This window comes from Lithobates pipiens, unplaced genomic scaffold (genome assembly GCF_037356315.1).
Source record: "Lithobates pipiens isolate NorthernLeopardFrog02 unplaced genomic scaffold, aLitPip1_a1.2 Scaffold_19, whole genome shotgun sequence".
Taxonomy (NCBI): Eukaryota; Metazoa; Chordata; class Amphibia; order Anura; family Ranidae; genus Lithobates; species Lithobates pipiens.
In genome coordinates this window covers 70,282,143-70,300,698 of record NW_027507764.1, presented here as the reverse complement: position 1 = coordinate 70,300,698, position 18,556 = coordinate 70,282,143, and the positions used below count along the sequence as shown (strand labels likewise).

General features: G+C 42.9%; 1 protein-coding gene across 1 annotated transcript in view; it reads left to right on the top strand.

Moving 5' to 3' along the window:
* LOC143996052 (ATP-dependent translocase ABCB1-like) overlaps positions 1-18,556 on the top strand; it is a 124,510-nt gene that overhangs the window by 34,296 nt on the left and 71,658 nt on the right. The window contains exons 3-5 of the mRNA XM_077490861.1: positions 4,541-4,625; positions 11,887-12,031; positions 15,808-15,856. Of these exons, the coding sequence (XP_077346987.1) occupies positions 4,541-4,625; positions 11,887-12,031; positions 15,808-15,856 (279 nt within the window). The remainder of the gene's footprint in view (positions 1-4,540; positions 4,626-11,886; positions 12,032-15,807; positions 15,857-18,556) is intronic.

The following is an 18,556-nucleotide window of genomic DNA, read 5'->3' as shown; positions in this document are numbered from 1 at the left end:
AGATACCTAACATGTCACGCTTTAAAATTGCGCACACTGGTGGAATAGCGCCAAACTTCGGTACTTAAAAATCTCCATAGGCGACGCTTTAACATTTTTTGCAGGCTACGTGTTCACAGTTACAAAGGAGGTCCTAGGCTAGAATTGTTGCTTTTGCTCTAGTGCATGCAGCAATACCTCACACGTGTGATTTGAACAGTGTTTACATATGTGGGCGTGACTTAAATATGGGTTCACTTCTGTGTGTGAGCATGCGGGGGCGCTTAAAAACATTTTTTTAATCTTTATGCTTGTCTCTCCAACAATTGGCGGTTCCCAGCGGATACGATGACCCGCTGATTGGCTCCCGCTGTGTCCAATCCCAGTGGGAACGGGTTGCCGACGGCGCGTGCACGCCCAAGATTCAGGAGTGTCAGATCACGCACTAGGTACGTGATCTGGCACAGAGCGGCCACCCTGCCACAGTACATGTGCGTAGGGCGGTCCGCAAGCAGTTAAAATGGTTGTGTGGTGACAAGACATGCCTTTAAAAAAAATTGCTGGTTTTATAATGATTACTATATAAAATAACTTCTGAAACTCACCTCTGCTTTACTACTTTTTATGTGTAATGCACGTGTACTCTGGACCACAAACTCATGACCACAAAGGATCAATGCCAAGTCCTGGGGCAGTGATTCATAGAAACATACCATAAATGAAGAATATTCTGAAAAATTGGAAAGTCCAGAAGTCACCTAAAAGGCTATGGGGTTGATTTACTAAAACTGGAGAGTGCAAAATCTGGTGCAGCTCTGCATAGAAACCAATTGGCTAACAGTTATTTTTTTTTCAAAGCTAAGGCTCCATGCACACTGGATGTTAAAATAACATTATAAAAACGGCAGTAGCTTTGCAGTGAGGCTTTCAAAGTTTTTTTAATGTTTATGCAATAGCGTTTATTAGCGTTTTTTAGCATTTTTACACGTTAGCGTTTTTTTCTCAATAGATCAAAAACGTTAAACGCTGGTGAGCCACGTTTTTGAGTGTTTAACGACATTTATCAGTGTTTATGTGCGTTTTAACGTTTTTAAGCGTTTTTTGTGTTCAGAAAAACAGCTCCTGAACGCGATTTTAGGGTGTTCAGACAACAGCCCACAAACTCCACCGCTGATAAATGTCCATGTATGCATGGACACATAGGATAACATAGAGGGGAGTTTATGGGCTGTTAAAAAAACAAAACGCACAAAGTCCCAAAAACAGCCGTTTATGAGCTTCAGTGTGCATGGAGCCTAATTGAACAAACAAGTTAGAAGCTGATTGGCTACCATGTACAGCTTCACTATATTTTGCACGCTCCAGTTTTAGTAAATCAACCCCTATATGACATGCATGCTTTCTATTAAAAATACCCATGTCTATCATCTAATAAATCGAGAAAATTTTCTGCATATACTTGGGTTCTGTGTCTGATCTCCTATACTGCAGTATATATCTTTGAATTAAGTCTCACTCACTAATTAGGGCCAAGTAACCGTACCTATATATGTACTACCAAAGAAATCCACAACAGTTGGATCTCCAGCCATTTGGGCTTCAGACCCTTAAAGTATTCCTAAACCCACAACAGTAAAATCAGTCTGTATATGCAGTAAAGCATGCTTGTTGTTATACTACTATGGAACCTAAGGCGTTAATCCTCTGCATTGTGTAAAAAGGCTGTTTTGATCCTGTCTTCTCCGATCCTCCTTTTCTTCCACTGTCCCCAGTCTATCTCCTGATAGTACAGAGCCTTTGGAGGCACTCTGCACATGCTCAGTTTGGTGTGTATTGCTAGAGAGGTTTTTTTCTTGGGTGGGTGTATGTGATCAGCACTGTCCAGACAGAGGGTCAGGGGTCCTGCAGCCTCGTAGGACAGTCAAAGTAGAATGAAAACTCCTCCTACAAGCTTTAAACAGACACTGATTGAAGTCACAAGACTGCTATATACTGCTGATGAGAAAAGGTATTTAGCAGTTTATATTTACTAAAATAATTGCATTTCCATGTTCTGTGCACTGTGGGAGACCAGATATAGTCAATTCAGGGTCCTGGGTTTAGTAACACTTTAGTAACCCACCTGATGGGTTTACTTCCTCTTTCATTCCCTGCAAAGGTAAAGCATAATGGACTACTATGCATCGCATAGTAGTCCATTATGTGTCACTTACCTGACACAGGAGCCAGTGAAGTCACCGCTGTCCCCTGTAGTCCGGCGCATCCATCTTCTTGGTGGGTCTCGCTGCTCCGCCGCTGTCATTTGGCGAAGCCGCAATGACGTCACTCCCGCACATGCGCGCGGGAGCCGCCACTCGCGGCATATCGCCGTTGACCGCGGCGCGCTCAGTGCACCTGCGCGCCGCTGTCTACGGCACATGCGCCGTAGACAGCGATACTTGTCTTTCGGCAAATATCTCCTAAACCGTGTAGGTTTAGGAGATATTTCTTGAACCTACAGGTAAGCCTTAATCTAGGCTTACCTGTAGGTCAAAGTGTGTTGTAAGGGTTTACAACCACTTTAACCCCCCTAGCGGTAATCCCGAGTCTGGCTCGGATTAGGATTTTACTGATAGGAGCGGTAACCCCAAGCCAGAATCGGGATCGCTTCGCTGGATGCAGGGGAAGACACAGTGAGACTTATGCCGCGTACACACGAGCGGACTGTATGGAGTACTTAGTCCGTCATACAATCCGACGGACAGTCCGTCATACTTTCGACTGAACGGACTTGACCACACACGGATGCACAAACAGTCCGTCGAAAGCTTGCGCGATGACGTGTACAGCACGTACGACGGGACTAGAAATAGGAAGTCCAATACACAGCAAAGCACCCTTCCGCCGTGTAAATCCTTTCTGAGCATGCGCCATTCTTAGTCCGTCGAACTAGCCTACTGACAAGCGGATTGTCCGCTGAAAACAAAGTACGACGGACAGAATTTCGAAAAATCCGAAATACTTAGTACGCCAGACTGCACGCTGAAAAAGTCCGCTGAAGCCCACACACGAGCGGATTGTCCGCTGAAATGTGTTTCGACGGACTAAGTACGCCATACAGTCCGCCCGTGTGTACGCAGCATAACTTACCTTGTCCCCTGGATCCAGCGATGTCCTCCGCGCTGTGTGATCAAGCTGTCCTCCGCTCGATTCACAGTGCCAAATGCCGCCGAGCTCCATTCTCTGCGGCATTACGGCGTACGGGAGCGGAGAACGGCGGCAAATTCAAAAAAGTAAAAGTACACAAAACACACACAGTACTGTAATCTTACAGATTACAGTACTGTATTACAAAATTACACACCCCCTTTGTCCCTAGTGGTCTGTGCAATGCCCTGCATGCACTTTTATATTATAAATACTGTTTTTTTTCTGCCTGGAATTTGGAGATTGTCCATAGCAACCAAAAAGTGTCCCTTTTTCAGTGTTTTAGGATTTGATTACATTATTGAATAATTTTTATTATTCTTTATTATATTATAAACTTTATCATACCCGGGATGTCTGCTAGACTCTGGTTTGAACAGATTTAAGAGAATTACAGGACTACAATGTAAAACGCCAAATTTCCATGCAAAATAATTGTACCGCTTTCAGCAACTAAATCCAGACTGAATCATACCGCCAGGGAGGTTAAAGGTTTCCCTGTAAAAATCTGGATAGAAGAAAATAAAAATTAAAAAAGAGAATAAGAAAGCACGAGTCACTGCCCATACTAACCAATTCAGTTTCGATTTTTAATTTTCTCAGATAGTAAAAGATTGAATCTGATTGGACAAATGGGGGAGGTAACCAGCTCAAAATGTTTGTATTTTTTTCTTAATAAACAGTCCTTTAAAGCAGAAAACTTATTTTAGAATAGTTTTTTCTCCTTGTCCGTTGATCTGAAGCTATGGGTGTGGGGTCAGTCTTCACTGGTGCATTCCATGGTCTCCAATATAAGAAAAACTGCCTTTGTGCTGATTTATAACTTCAAATTTAAAGTTAAAATGTGTTTTATCCATGCTGGATGAAGAAGCAGGTTTTATTTCATGGTGACCCTACCATTAGCCTATACAGGGGTCTCCAAACTATGGCCCTCCAGTTGTTCAGGAACTACAATTCCCATCATGTCTAGTCATGGCGTGTAGTGTAGTTCCGCAACAGCTGCAGAGCCCTTCGCTCCCCCCCCACATTGTTTTGCTGTCAGGAGCGTAAAAAGATACTCAGTACTTATGGGTATGGATATTACTTCCTCCCCTTTTATCCAGATGAGAACGCTGGTGATAGGTGATTGACCTTTCACACGAAGATAAGGGAAGTGATCCCAGCCCTGTGTAAACTCCAAATTGTGACTTGGAGCTTACACAGGTCTTCGTGCCTTTGGTTCTGGTGGCTGAACTAAGTATCAGGAGAGCAAAAGGAAAACAAGAATGTGCTGGAGGGGCCACCACCAAAATGTGTGCATGTTTGGGGCTCACATACGAGAAAATTAGATCACTTTAAACAAATTGGCCATTCATCTGTATATTTTCTTTTGCAGGAAGAAGAAAGGACTTTTCTCAAAATCCAAAGACAAAGACAAAGAAAAAGTCGAAAAGCCAAAAATGGTCAGCCCTTTCACCATGGTAAGTGCCAGCACCTGAGAGGGTTGTCTGTTAATGAGTCATTCCATCTAATCCATTAAAGCCATTCCGAATCGCCGTCATTGTACGTTGGGCACTTTAAAAAGCTATAGGAGGCGTGTGCGTGCGAAACTGGGGGCGATGCGTGTAAACAGACAGATCCCCATTCTGACAGGGAAATAGAGAGAGATCTTCTGTTCCTAGTGATCAGGAACAGCGATCTCTCTCCTTCTCTAGTCAGTCCACTCTCCCTGCAATTAGAAACACCTCCCTAGTGAACACTTAACCCCTTGATCGCCCCCCCCCCCCAGTTGTTAACCCCTTCCCTGCCAATGACATCTATACAGTTATCAGTGGCTATTTTTAGCTCTGACCGTTGTATAAATGTCACTGGTCCCAAAAAATTGTCAAAAGTGTCCGATGTGTCCACCTCAACGTCACAGTCAATGCTAAAAATCGCTGATCACCGCTATTTCAGTAACAAATAAAAAAAATTGCATAAATCTATTCATTATTTTGTAGACACTATAACTTTTACACAAACCAATCAATATGCGCTTATTGCGATTTTTCTTTTTTACCAAAAATATGTAGAAGAATACATATTGGCCTAAACTAATGAAGAAATTCGTTTTTTTTTTTTTTTAAATTGGGATATTTATCATAGCAAAAAGTAAAAAATATTGTTTTTTTTTAAAATTGTCGCTCTTTTTTTTGTTTATAGCGCAAAAATTTAAAACCGCAGAGGTGATCAAATACCACCAAAAGAAAGCTCTATTTGTGGGGAAAAAAGGACATAAATTTTGTTTGGGTACAACGTTGCACTACTGCGCAATTGTCAGTTAAAGCGGCGCAGTGCTGTATCGCAAAAAAATGGCCTGGTCATTAAGGGGCAAATCCTTCCGGTCCTTAAGTGGTTAATTCATTGAACTATGAAAACTGCATAGATTATTGTCTCCATCTGAAATCACCTTCCTTGATGCATTTTGCAAACTTCGCAAAATTTGCCAGAATGGTCTGGTCGCAAGGGATGCTATAACACACTGTAGCAGCGTTTGCTACATACAATTAATGCTGCTGCCTTCCTGGCAGGGTACATCTGGCATTTCCTGGAAAGAGAGTTGCTTGCAGGGCACCTTTGCCATTAAGAAACAGCCTTGTATTATTAATTAATGAATGTTCCCTGGATGAGGTGAAAAGGTGGGCAGGTGATGACACGGTCTCTACCTCGGCCAATCACAGATAACCTTGTGTTCAGTGAAAAAATGACAAGGCTGTATCTGAATGGCCAAGGTGCTGTGCAGGTGACTCTCTATTTCTGGCAGCAGGGGAGAAGTCGCTTGTACCCCTTCAGGAAGACAACTACACTTAGGCTGGGTTCAAACTTATGCAAATTGGATGTGGATTTTTCCGCATCCAAGTCGCATGACAGGAGATTGTGGAGCCTGTGTTCTGGCAGATAGTGTCCTGCCATCATATAGCGTCCGCCCCGTACTGCGCATGTGCAGTACGGGGCAGAAGAAGCTTCGGAAAATTTCCGAAGCTGAACGGCGCCTGCGCCGTGAGTGGAGGTGGTAGCCCCACCATCCAAGCGGACATAGGGTTGTGAAAATTACACGGCCCCTCACGGGCGAGCTTCGCTCGCCACTCTTCGGGCTCGGCCTCGCTGCGCTCAGCTCTTTTTTATTCCTACTCTATGTCCACTTGAATGGTGGGGCTAGAAACTGGACTCACGGCGCAGGCGCCATTCATCCTCAGCTATTTTCGGAATCTGTGTTGCTGTGTACTGCGCATGCGCAGTACACAGCGGACATTATCTGATGGGGGACCTTATATAATGGGACACTGGTTCACATATCTCCGTTGCGGCTGTGGAGCGGCTTGCACAGAATTCTGTGCGTCTTTGGCTCCATTTCAGGGTTGAATTCAGTCAAAAATCTGTCCCTGAAATGGAGAACGGGGACTCACCAGACCCCTGCTGCAAGTCGCATGCGTCGGAGGTGTAAAGTGTGAACCCAACCTTACAGTATGTTGTGAATGCTGCTAAAGTGTATTTAAAGAGAAAGTAAAGCCAAACTGAAATAAAAATAAAAAATAGACCCTGCAAGCAAAGGCATAATGAGCTAGTATGCTATGCATACTAGCTCATTATGAATAACTTACCTGAGATGGAAGCCCCCGAAGTGACCCTCGTTGTCCTCCTCCGACCATCTATCCCAGAGTGACTTCCGGGTATCGCGGCTCTGGCGCTGTGACTGGCCGGAGCCGCGATGACGTCACTCCCGCGCATGCGCATGGGAGCCGCCACTAACGGCATGATTGCCGCTAGCAGTGGCATGCTCAGTGCGCCTGTGCGCCGATGTCTACGGCTCCTGTCTTCTGCAAATATCTCCTAAACCATGTAATTTTAGGAGATATTTCTTGCACCTACAGGTAAGCTTTAATCTAGGCTTGCCTGTAGGTAAAAATGGTCTGTAAGCATTTACAACAGGGGTCTCAAACTGGTGGCCCTCCAGCTGTTACAGAACTACAATTCCCATGAGGCATTGCAAGGCTGAGGGTTACAAGCATGACTCCCCATAGACAGAGGCATAATGGGACTTGTAGTTCTGCAACAGCTCGAGGGCCGCCAGTTTGAGACCCCTGGTTTACAACCACTTTAACCCCTGTTCACACATTTGCAGTGTGGGAAACACAGCGATCCCTGAAATGTTTGCGGTCCGCTGCGGGTGTCATTACCAATGTAACAACACCTCAAAAGGATCACAGTTTGCCCACACTTGATTGATGATAAAAAATGACCACCCAACCAAGTTGGCCCAAATGAAGTATTTAAAGTAGAGAGAGCGATATCACCGCTCCAGGTAGGTTAAACGACAGTAGAAAACCTTCTCATCCAGCTTGGAAGCCCAGGTGCCGGCAATGCATTTAGCAATCTAAAACAGGAAGAAGATCTGAACATCCACACCCAAAATATAATTTTTTGCCTTTTATTCAAAAATTCTTGTGAAAAAAAATACAAGACACAGCAGGAACAGACAGGAGCTAACGCGTTTCACACTTCATTGTAGTGCCTAGTCATAGCTCAGCTCCAGTCTGTTCCTGCTGTGGCTTGTATTTTTGTTCACAAGAATTTTTGAGTAAAAGGCAAAAAATCTGTCCAGATATTCAATCAAAAACAGGAAGAAGTATTTAAAGTGACAGGAAACCCTTAGGTCTTCTTTGAATTCTATAGAAGCCAATAACATGTTGCTTCTAGGTTGATACCCCCTTTAAAGCGGTTGTATACTCAAATTTTACACTTTTACCTACAGGTAAGCCTATAATAAGGCTTACCTGTAGGTAAAATTAATATCTCCTAAACCTGTACGGTATAGGAGATATTCCCTATGCATGCAGCCGTTGATGTCAGCAGGCGCATGCGCTCTGAATGCCCCAGCTGAATGCTTCCGGACCTTGCCGGGAAGAAAACTCCTGCACGCTTGCGCGGGAGTGATGTCATCGCGGCTCCGGCCACTTACAGCGCCGGAACCGCGAACCCGGAAGACACGCCAAGGGCAATATATCAGCTCCCATGGCATGGACTGGGCACCGATACGGGAGCTTTGTTCTGAGGTATTTGATAATGAGCTAGTATGCGCTGCATACTAGCTCATTATACCTTTACCTTGCAGGGGTTTTTTTTTTTTTCCTTTTTTTGCGGGTTTACTATCACTTTAAATACAGCAATAAATGTGACATGAGGACAGTGTCAGCTATGCTCATAAATATAGGTCATTTATACATCCAGTAAGCCTGTAAAGTAGCACTCAGAATGTCTGATCTAATTGGTGTAATTGCCCCGAATTTCCTTTCATCATTAATATTTGGAGCTTTTTAGATCTGTGATGGAAACACGCGTCTGCAGGGTGCCATTTATTTCCATTTATCTTCATAATCCCGGGCCGGGTTACATTGAATCTCATGTTTTTGAAAGCATCTGAAACCAGTATATATGAAAAAGTAACCCATTTAAATTGAATAAAGATATTATCCTTTTTTCCATGAAACCAGCAAGAGATAATGAGGGTGATTTACTAAAGGATAGAACTTAGGGTGAGAATTTTCAGTACAGGAGAGGCACTTGTACAGCTGTGTAAGATTGAAGGTAAAACTGGTCAAATTTAATGACCGGGTCTCTTTTAGCTTCTTATCGCTGCCTTTGACATATCTGTTAAATTTTCCTATCCCTGAGATGCCCGCATATTTCCTCGGTCTACTAAACTTTTGTGTTACTGTTGGAGAGATTTCCCATAAAGTTCTGTCCTGAAAGGAAGTGAAAGGAAATCTGAACAAGACTTGCTTCACACTTGTGCGTGCACCAAAGATTGCACGCATTTCCATGCATCTTCAGCACGTTCCTGTGTGTCGTTTGTAGGGCAGCCTATTCATTTCAGTGGGCTGCCCTACATGTGAGAAATGCAGAAAAGAAGCCCCTGAGTTTTTTTTTCCAAAGGCGGTCGCTCGATTAGCGATCCACTCGCATCCCCACGCGCGATCCATGGCCTTCCAATATGCTGCGGTGCTGCGGCACAGATGCTAGGAGAAGACCGGTGGTGAGCTGAATCCGAGGTAGGGCTCCAGAAAGATGCTGTTGCTGACAGGGCCATTGCTTCTGCTCCCGGCCGAAAAGAAAACGGTCCTGAGACAAAATTGGCCAGGAGTCCTAAGACTTCCGGCCAATCGGGTCTCAGGACACGCTTCCTGATTGGCCGGGAGGAGAAGCAGGAAGACATTAACAGATATTAATTTGCTAATGTCACACAATTGGGTGGGCTCAGGGCGCAGTACTCTGTGCCCCAAGCCCATCCTTTTTTAAGCCAATCAGAGTCTCAGGCTGTAATTATGTGCGTATGCTGCGGTGCTGCGGCACAGATGCGAGGAGAAGACCGGTAGCGAGCTGAATCCGAGGTAGGGCTCCAGAAAGTGGCTGTTGCTGACAGGGCCATTGCTTCTGCTCTCGGCCAAACAGGAAACGGTCATGAGACCCAATTGGCTGGGAGTCCTAAGACTCCCAGCAAATCGGGTCTCAGGACCCACTTCCTGATTGGCCGGGAAGAGAATCATAAGACATTAGCAGATATTAATTTGCTAATGTCACATAATTAGGTGGGCTCAGGGCGCAGTGCTCTGCGCCCCGAGCCCATCCTTTTTTAAGCCAATTAGAGCCTCAGGCTCTAATCATGTGCTTAAAAGAAAAAATCCCATTGAAATCAATGCGTCCAGCGCCCTGCATGGAGATTAGGGGCCAGGCTCATGGATTAGGGAGACGGCGCCCTTGTGCCCCTAATACGGACAGGAACACTAAACTAAACTAAACTAAACTAAAAAACTAAAGCCTGCCATATACAAAACAAATACAAAGTTATGGCTGGAGTTAGGCTTTACCTTTGAGAGATTGTAAATGTAATACATGGAATAGGCCAATTTACAGTGTTTTTGATTTCTGTAGTATTTTATATTTAATAGTCAGTTCAGGGATCAGTCTTTAGCTTCTAGGGGCTGCCATTTCTGACCTCTATTTAAAAATACTGGCTTAACCAGGAACAAATATACAGCACAAGCAAGAGTTCCTGTTCTGCATACTTCTCCTGGTCAGTGAAAGTATTGAAGCCAGTCAATCCACATCCAACCAGGCACCTAGCATTTTCAGTGGAAGAGGTCAGCAGTGACATTCTGATCTTTTTTCGGAGAACAGATTTTCTTTAATTGCAAGATGCTATAAGATGTTTATGATGGAGAGTAGGAAAGATGGCCTTTTTTGGTGGAAATAAAATAACCATTCATGAGAAGGAATCACTTTTTTTTATAGGAACAGATAAAATAATACATTAAAGCGGACTTTCAGTCATTTTTTTAATCTTTCCATCTATTAAATCTTCTGCCCTTGTTGTTTTAACTTTGGATAGTAAAACATTTTTTTTCTGCCTGTAAATACCGTATACAGCCCACTTCCTGTTTCTTGTCTGGTAAAAAGCCTAGCTCTCTCTCTCTCACTCTTGGGAGAGTTTACCAGGAAGGGAGGGGGGATGAGTCATAAGGGGACCAATGAGAGCTGCAGAGCTGGAGGTGTGCCTTTGTGTGTCTGTGTAAATCCAGGAAGTGAACAGGCAGCAGCTTCAGCTGCCCACAGTTAAAATGGTTGCGGCCAGACAGTGGAGGGAGATTTCTGAAGCATATTTTGCAAGTACAGAATCACAGTATATAATAAAATAATGTACAAAGTGGTTGGAAGGAAGCTTCAGAATGGAAAAGATGTTTTTTTTTTTTTTTTACAAATTATGTGAGCAGACTGCAGTTCCTCTTTAATTGTAACAGGTAAGAGAATTGACCCCTTTACTATCTGTTACAGAATTATATTGAAAATTCACCTCCCTTTTAGGGATAAGCTCGGTGTTTGACTCGAACTCATGTTGGACTCGAACATCGACCGTTCATCTGTTCGGCGAATAAAGAACTTTGTGGACCAAATTTGTGCGGTACGAACGGCCCACAATGCACTACGCCATTGCAGTGCATTGCTGGCTCATGATTGGCCAAGCATGCACTGTGACCCCGCATGCTTGGCCAATCACAGCGCCGGCAGCGAGGAGAGCCATAATTGGCCACAGGCAGGATGCCTGTGTCCAATTATAGCTCAGGGGGTTTAGTACACGCCCCACACTATATAAGGCCGCCAGCGCGGCGGCCTTGTGTATTGTGTTACGGCGTGCAGGGAAAGAGCAAGATAGGCAGGGACAGTGTTCTTTTCTCAGGCATCTGCAGTAGATAAAGTGGGTGTTGTGTGCCTCCAGCACAGTATACACCTGTATCTACCCTTTATTGCTGGTGTTCTCTAATACAGGCATCTGCAGGAGTAAGTGGGTGTTGTGTGCCTCCAGCACAGCACAGTATACACCTGTATCTACCCTTTATTGCTGGTGTTCTCTAATACAGTCATCTGCAGGAGTTAAAGTGGGTGTTGTGTGCCTCCAGCACAGTATACACCTGAAGATACCCCTTATTGCTGGTGTTGTCTGTTGCGTATTTTGCATATTAGCCTTTAAAATTAGCACTTTTGATTTTGAACGTTCGAGTCCCATAGACTTTTTTAGGGTTCTAAAGTTCGCAGTAATTTTTGGTCCGTTCGAAGGTTCTGGTGCTAACCGAACCAGGGGGTGTTCGGCTCATCCCTACTCCCTTTACTTGAAGGAAGAAAGATGACTGTCTGAATGTTCTTTTTCAGTTCCGATACTCTGGAACCACGGACAAATTACTGATGCTGTTTGGATCTTTAGCAGCCATGATACATGGAGCCGCCTTACCACTCATGATGCTGGTGTTTGGGGAGATGACAGACAGCTTTGTCTCTTTTGGACAAAATATGACAAGTAAGTTTATTGCAATGTGATACATACATTGAAGTGTTAATCCAAACCAAAGCAATAGGTTCTCTTTAATGACCACTCCCCTGGCAACACACACTTACCTTTCTTCCTCTTCTCCATCGCTCTGCTCAGCCACCAAGAGTGAAAGAATATACTTGGTACTTCTAGTTATAAAGGACCATGTGACAGCATGGGATCCAACCTCACGCTGAGGAGTCTGGTGGGGAAAGCATCAGTGAGGACCTGTATGTTCATGTAATCTCTTTAGGCTGCAACCCCCTCCAATGAGACCCATTATTTAGGGCATCTACTTGTTATGATCTTTATTGCTATGAACTACTACCCTAAAGGGTAACTCCACTTTCATGGGTGGAAAAAAAAAGAGCAAATAAAAAAATAAATTATATAGTGTATGCAATTGCAACACAAGTCTTATTCTAATTGAATGTTATTAAAAATGACCTTTCCTTTTCAATCTGCAGCTCTGTAAAATGTAATGCAATGTGGCTGCCCGGAGCTGTTTTTTACACACATGGTGTACCAAACGCCCCACAAAAATGTAATTTCCTGCTTCAGTGATTGGCTCACTGGTTTTCCCAGAAGTCTGCACTGAGATACAAGTCAGATTTTGGGCACCCCCCTGCAACAAAAATTTCATTTTTGGTGTGATACTCCCAAAGGGAAATCATGTCTAAGCCCTGATTCACTTTGTCGCATGACAAGTCACACCCCACTCTCCAAATTAGAATAGAGTACCTGCACCAGTAGAGAGTAGAGTTTTAAATGTATCTGCACCTTATTCTTTAACCCGCGTTCATATCTTTGCATTGTGCTGTGTAAAATGCATCTGTGTTGTGTATGTGCAATGGGGTGGCATTAAAAAAGATAGGTTAGCAATGGTGGCCTTTGTGTTTCTCTTATGCCACGTACACACAACCAGACTTTCCATCAGAATAAACTCTGACATCTTTTCGATGGAGTTTCCAATGGACTTCCGCTGAACGGACTTGCCTACACACTATCACACCAAAGTCTGTTTGTTTCAAACGCGATGACATATGACAGGACTAGAAAGGGAAGTTCAATAGCCAGTAGCCAATAGTTGCTCTTGCATCGTATTTGGTCCATCGGACTAGCATACAGATGAACGGTTTTCCTGATAGGAATTGATTCCGACGGAAAGATTTAAAACATGTACTATTTCTAGGTCTGTCAGACTTTTTGAAAAAAAAAAGTCAGATGAAGCCCACACACAATCGGAATATCCCATGAAATGATTCCGTCTGACCTTTTCTGCTGGAAAGTCCGGTCGTGTGTACGCAGCATTATGGTTTTCTTGAAGCTACCGAGAGAAAAGTGTTGAATTCAAAAACACCCAAATGACCTAAAAGGGACCTTGAGAATGGAAGGTGTTTTTGTCCTATGATCACTTGCTGTCTATGTGCCTATTAGGGAGATTCCCCCTTCTGTTTTTCCTAGAAACCATTGTGATGAGAAAGCCAACATTTTATCAAGAAGTTGGGGGAAACCTTCAATTGGAACCCTTGGTTCTATGACAGCTCCTTAATGGGTAACTCCACTTTAGTGGAAAATAAAATACAGCTTATACAATTGCTACATAAGCAATGTTGTAATTTAATGTTATTAAAAAGTACCTTTCCTTTTCATAATGCAGACAGATTGAAAAATGAGTTGCAATATGACAACCTGGAGGTGTTCTGTAAACATTTAAGGGTTGACTTACTAAAGGCACATAGACTGTGCACTTACCAAAGTGCAGTTGCTCCAGAGCAGAAGCTCGGCTGACTTCCATCATCCAATCACATGATTGCACGTGATTGGATATTCTTTGTCTAATGAAGCTTTACCTCGTTTTTTTTTTTTAAGGTCACGTTGTCGTGTGACCTTAAAAAAAAAAAAACCGAAAAGAGCCAAAAAGGCACAGCTAAAGCACCGCAAAAAAACAGCTGGCGCTTTAGCGGCTGTTTTAGCAGCACTTCAATGTGAACGGGGTCTTAAGAGTAATCACTTCTAAAGGCCTACAGACACTGTTCTTTCCTCGTTAGAACGCAGTAAGCGCATCAGCTGATTAATAATTAACCAGATCCTCCCAGTCAAAATGAGCATGCGGTCAGTCTGAGGAAACGAAGAGCAATTTCTTCACAGCTACAAAAGATACACTTCAAAAAAGATTGTGCTGGGTCTATTTAAAAAAACTGAGGCAACTATTTGCATCAGCTTTTTAAGTACTGTCAACTAAATTTATTTTGCTGACGCATTAGACTTTTCGTGTTTTCAACTTTGTTGTTTTAAGTAAAGCCAACTAAATTTTTTTCAGTTTATAGACCATAGTGTTTTAAGTTAGGAATACATTCCTTAAGTTGTCTGGAACATTAGTTTTAAGTAAAGCCAACTCAATTTTTCCAATTTACAGACCATAGGTTTAAGTAAAGCCAACACATTTTTTCCAGTTTATAGACCATAGGTTCAAGTAAAGCCAACTAAATTTTACCAGTTTCTAGAAAAGTTTAAGTTAGGACCACAGACATTAACTTATTTATTCCAAGTACTCATATAGCACCGTCAATTTACAGAGCTCTTTACATATACATTGTGTATTCGCATCAGTCCCTGCCTTCAAGGAGCTTTCAGTCTAAGATCCCTAACTCACATTCATTCATTCATAGGATGCATTAAGGTGAAAAAACACAAGGGTTTGCAACCCCTTTAAAAGTTTTGTCTTGGTTTCTCAATATTATACATTATTTTTGTAAATGTAAAAAGGTGTGTTTTAGGAACTAGTGAAAATTAAGAAAGGTACTTAAAATATCAAAGTAAATGAATTAACATTTATTTTTATGTTGAAAATTATAAGATTTTTATGTTAAAATTACAAGCCAACAAAATAATTTTTATCAGTGTAGTAATCTGCTACAAAGTTTGTTACACTCCCTGCAATGTGCATAGACAATCCAGATGTGAATTGTGCTTTCTCAACAAAAGTGGGGTTACTCTTTAAGATGAGAATTCCATTCTTCTCTTTTCCTGATGTATATTCAGGGGGTCCCAATGGGACATAGCCAGCAACAAATGACCTGTTAGGGGCTTAAACCCTATACCTACTCTATCCCCAAAAAAAGTTTTCCAGTAAAACCTTAGTTTGAGAGTAACTTGGTTTGAGAGCATTTTTTAATAAATTTTGATAACAATCGATGTCTTGAAATACAAGTAGCGTCTTGTCATAACTGAGTATAAAAGAGGAGAGAGGTGCCTCTAAGTGTAGCAATATGGTTACATTTAATGAAGGTCCAACATTTAGCAACATATTGCTACATTTGGAGGTGCCTCTCTTCTCTTTTATACTCTGGAGCTCTTGCTGGATTTTGCTTCTAATCCCCTTGTGAAGGCTTCCATTTGTGGATGGACATTTTATGGTTACACAACCATAATCTTATAATATAATCCTATAATCATTTTATATGTCTATAAACTGAAGGACCTATGAATAAATGCTTGTGAAACTAATCATTTGAGTTTCCATTATTTCTTATGGGGAAATTCGCTTTGATATACAAGCGCTTTGGATTACAAGCATGTTTTTTTTTTCCTGAACGAATTATGCTCGCAATCCAAGGTTTTACTGTTTATGGACATAGGTGGTAATAAGCATATCTATACTTGAAACATTATGTACATGCTTGCTTACATAAAATGTGATGATATAATTAGGGGTCAGACTGTTTCTTTCCAACATACTTGTCTCTTCTGTGTCTTGACAGTGGATGAGTTGATACAGGCTTCAGTCACACTGCAGACGAACATGACAACGTAAGTACTGTATATGTTTCTTAGGCTGGGTTCACAATGCAGCGGTTTATGAGATCGGATGTGATTCGCAACGCACTGCAGTGCAAATCACATCCCATCTCTGTGCGATGCGAGTTCAGCCATACAGATAGTACGGATAGAACCTTAGAGCAAAATAAACTGTCACTGGAATTCCTTAAGGCTACTTTCACACTCAGACCGCCTGAGCGTTAGCGATAAAGCTCTGCTAGATTTAACGGCACTTTACCGGTGCTGTGCAGGCGGGGGTGGGAGCTGGGTGCTTTTAACCCTGCCCCCGCTTTAACAGTGCTGCCCATTGATTTCAAAGGCAGGGGTAGTTTGGAGGGGTGTATACAGTACAGCACCCCTGCACCACCCCAAAGATGCTGCTTGCAGGAATTTTTTCCGTCCTGCAAGTGCACCGGGCCAGTGTAAAAGCTCACGGGCTTTTACACTGGGGAGGCTTGAGAGGCACTTTTTGGGGGCTTTACAGGTGCTATTTTTTAGCACTAAAACGTTTCAAAAGCCCCTTCAGTGTGAAAGGGGTCTTATAAAAGGAAGAAATATGAAATGGTTTTGTGGGCGTTTCCTGTAGTTGCTTATAAAATGCACCTTTCATTTTCCCGGCAGTCCATAAACAATTAAAGAATAATTCCAGGCATGTCTGTATTGTATATAGTTACATGGGTCTAGCCATGACCCATGTATCTATGTATATACTATACTTAGCTGAGGCTGCTGAAAGTTGGAAATCAGTGAAGTATACACCGCTACTCCAGTGATCTCCACTAGATTCTGGGACCCATGCTGAGCAGCTGCCCTGCTGCATTCCGAATACAGAAGGTCAGTCACTTGGCAGGGGAGCCATTCGGAGAATGTTTTACTGGCTGCTCAGTACTAGACCCAAAAGCAAGTGGAGATCACTGGAGAATAAGGGTCTACTTCAGTGATTTCCAGCTTCCAGGGACATCAGCCAGGTATGGAGTTCATTGATCGAAGCAGGACCAATGTAACTACACTACCCTGTTTCCCCTAAAATAAGACCTAGCGTGATTGTCGGTGTTGGCTGCAATAAAAGCCCTACCCCCCAAATAAGCCCTAGTTAAAGTCCTTGTAGGTCTTCTTTTCAGGGTAGGGCTTATTTTTGAGGAAACAGAGTATTTGGGTGGTAGGGCTTATATTGCAGCCAACACCGACAATCACGCTAGGTCTTATTTTAGGGGAAACAGGGTATATTGCCAAAAGTATTGGGAGACCTGCCTTTACACACACACACGTGAACGTTAATGACATCCAAGTCTTTGTCTGCAGGGTTCAATATTGAGGTGGCCCATTCTGCAGCTATAACAGCTTCAACTCTTCTGGGAAGGCTGTCAACAAGGTTTAGGAGTGTGTCTATGGGAATGTTTGACCATTCTTCCAGAAGCGCATTTGTGAGGTCAGGCACTTATGTTGGAGGAAAAGGCCTGGCTTGCTGTCTCCATTTGTATTCAAACCCTAAGGTGTTCTAACGGGTTGAGGTCAGGACTCTGTACAGGCCAGTCAAGTTCCTCCACCCCAAACATGCTCATCCATGTCTTTATGGACCTTGCTTTGTGCACTGGTGTGCAGTCATGTTGGAACAGAAGAGGCCACCCCCAAATTGTACTCACAAAGTTGAAAGCATGAAATTGTCCAAAATGTCTTGATATTCTGATGCCTTAAGAGTTCCCTTCACTGAAACTAAGGTGCCAACCTCAACCTCTGAAAAACAACCCCACACCATAATCCCTCCTCCACCAGTCAAGTTCCTCCACCCCAAACTCACTCATCCATTTGGTGGAGGGGGGATTATGGTGTGGGGTTGTTTTTCAGGGGTTGAGGTTGGCACCTTAGTTTTAGTGAAGAACTGTCAAGGCGTCAGAATATCAAGACATTTTGGACAATTTCATGCTTCCAACTTTGTGAGTACAATTTGGGGATGGCCTCTTCCTGTTCCAACATGACTGCACACCAGTGCACAAAGCAAGATCCACAAAGACATGGATGAGCGTGTTTGGGTTTGAGGAACTTGACTGGCCTGTACAGAATGCTGATCTCAACCCGATAGAACACCTTTGGAATGAATTAAAGCGGAGACTGCGAGCCAGATCTTCTCGCCGTCATCAGTGCCTGATCTCACAAATGCGCTTCTGGAAGAATGGTCAAACATTTCCATAGACACACTCCTAAACCTTGTGGACAGCCTTCCCATAACAGTTGAAGTTGTTATAGCTGCAAAGGGTGGGCCAACCCAGTATTGAACCCTACGGACTAAGACTGGGATGTCATTAAATTTCAAGTGTGTGTAAAAGCAGGTGTCCCAATACTTTTGGTAATATAGCGTATGCACAATCTAGCCATGCCTGGAATTCTATTTGAAAGGCTCATTTCTGACTCGTCAGGGGAAACATGATCTGACCAGTATTTCAGTGGTTTAGAAACATCATTACTTTGTTTGTTGCTAGGTTAAATATTGTAAAGCATATAAAATGGTTGCTTCCTGTGTATTATAATAACAGGTACACTTAAAATTGAAGTTCGGGAAGATACAGAGCCGCTGTTTAATTCAGTTATGGTTTCAGTAAAACATAATTAAATGTATTTTGACAGGCAACTAGGTGAAGTACCTAAATCTGTTTGGATATCAGCCTCATGTACAGCAGGACTGAGACTGGGAGA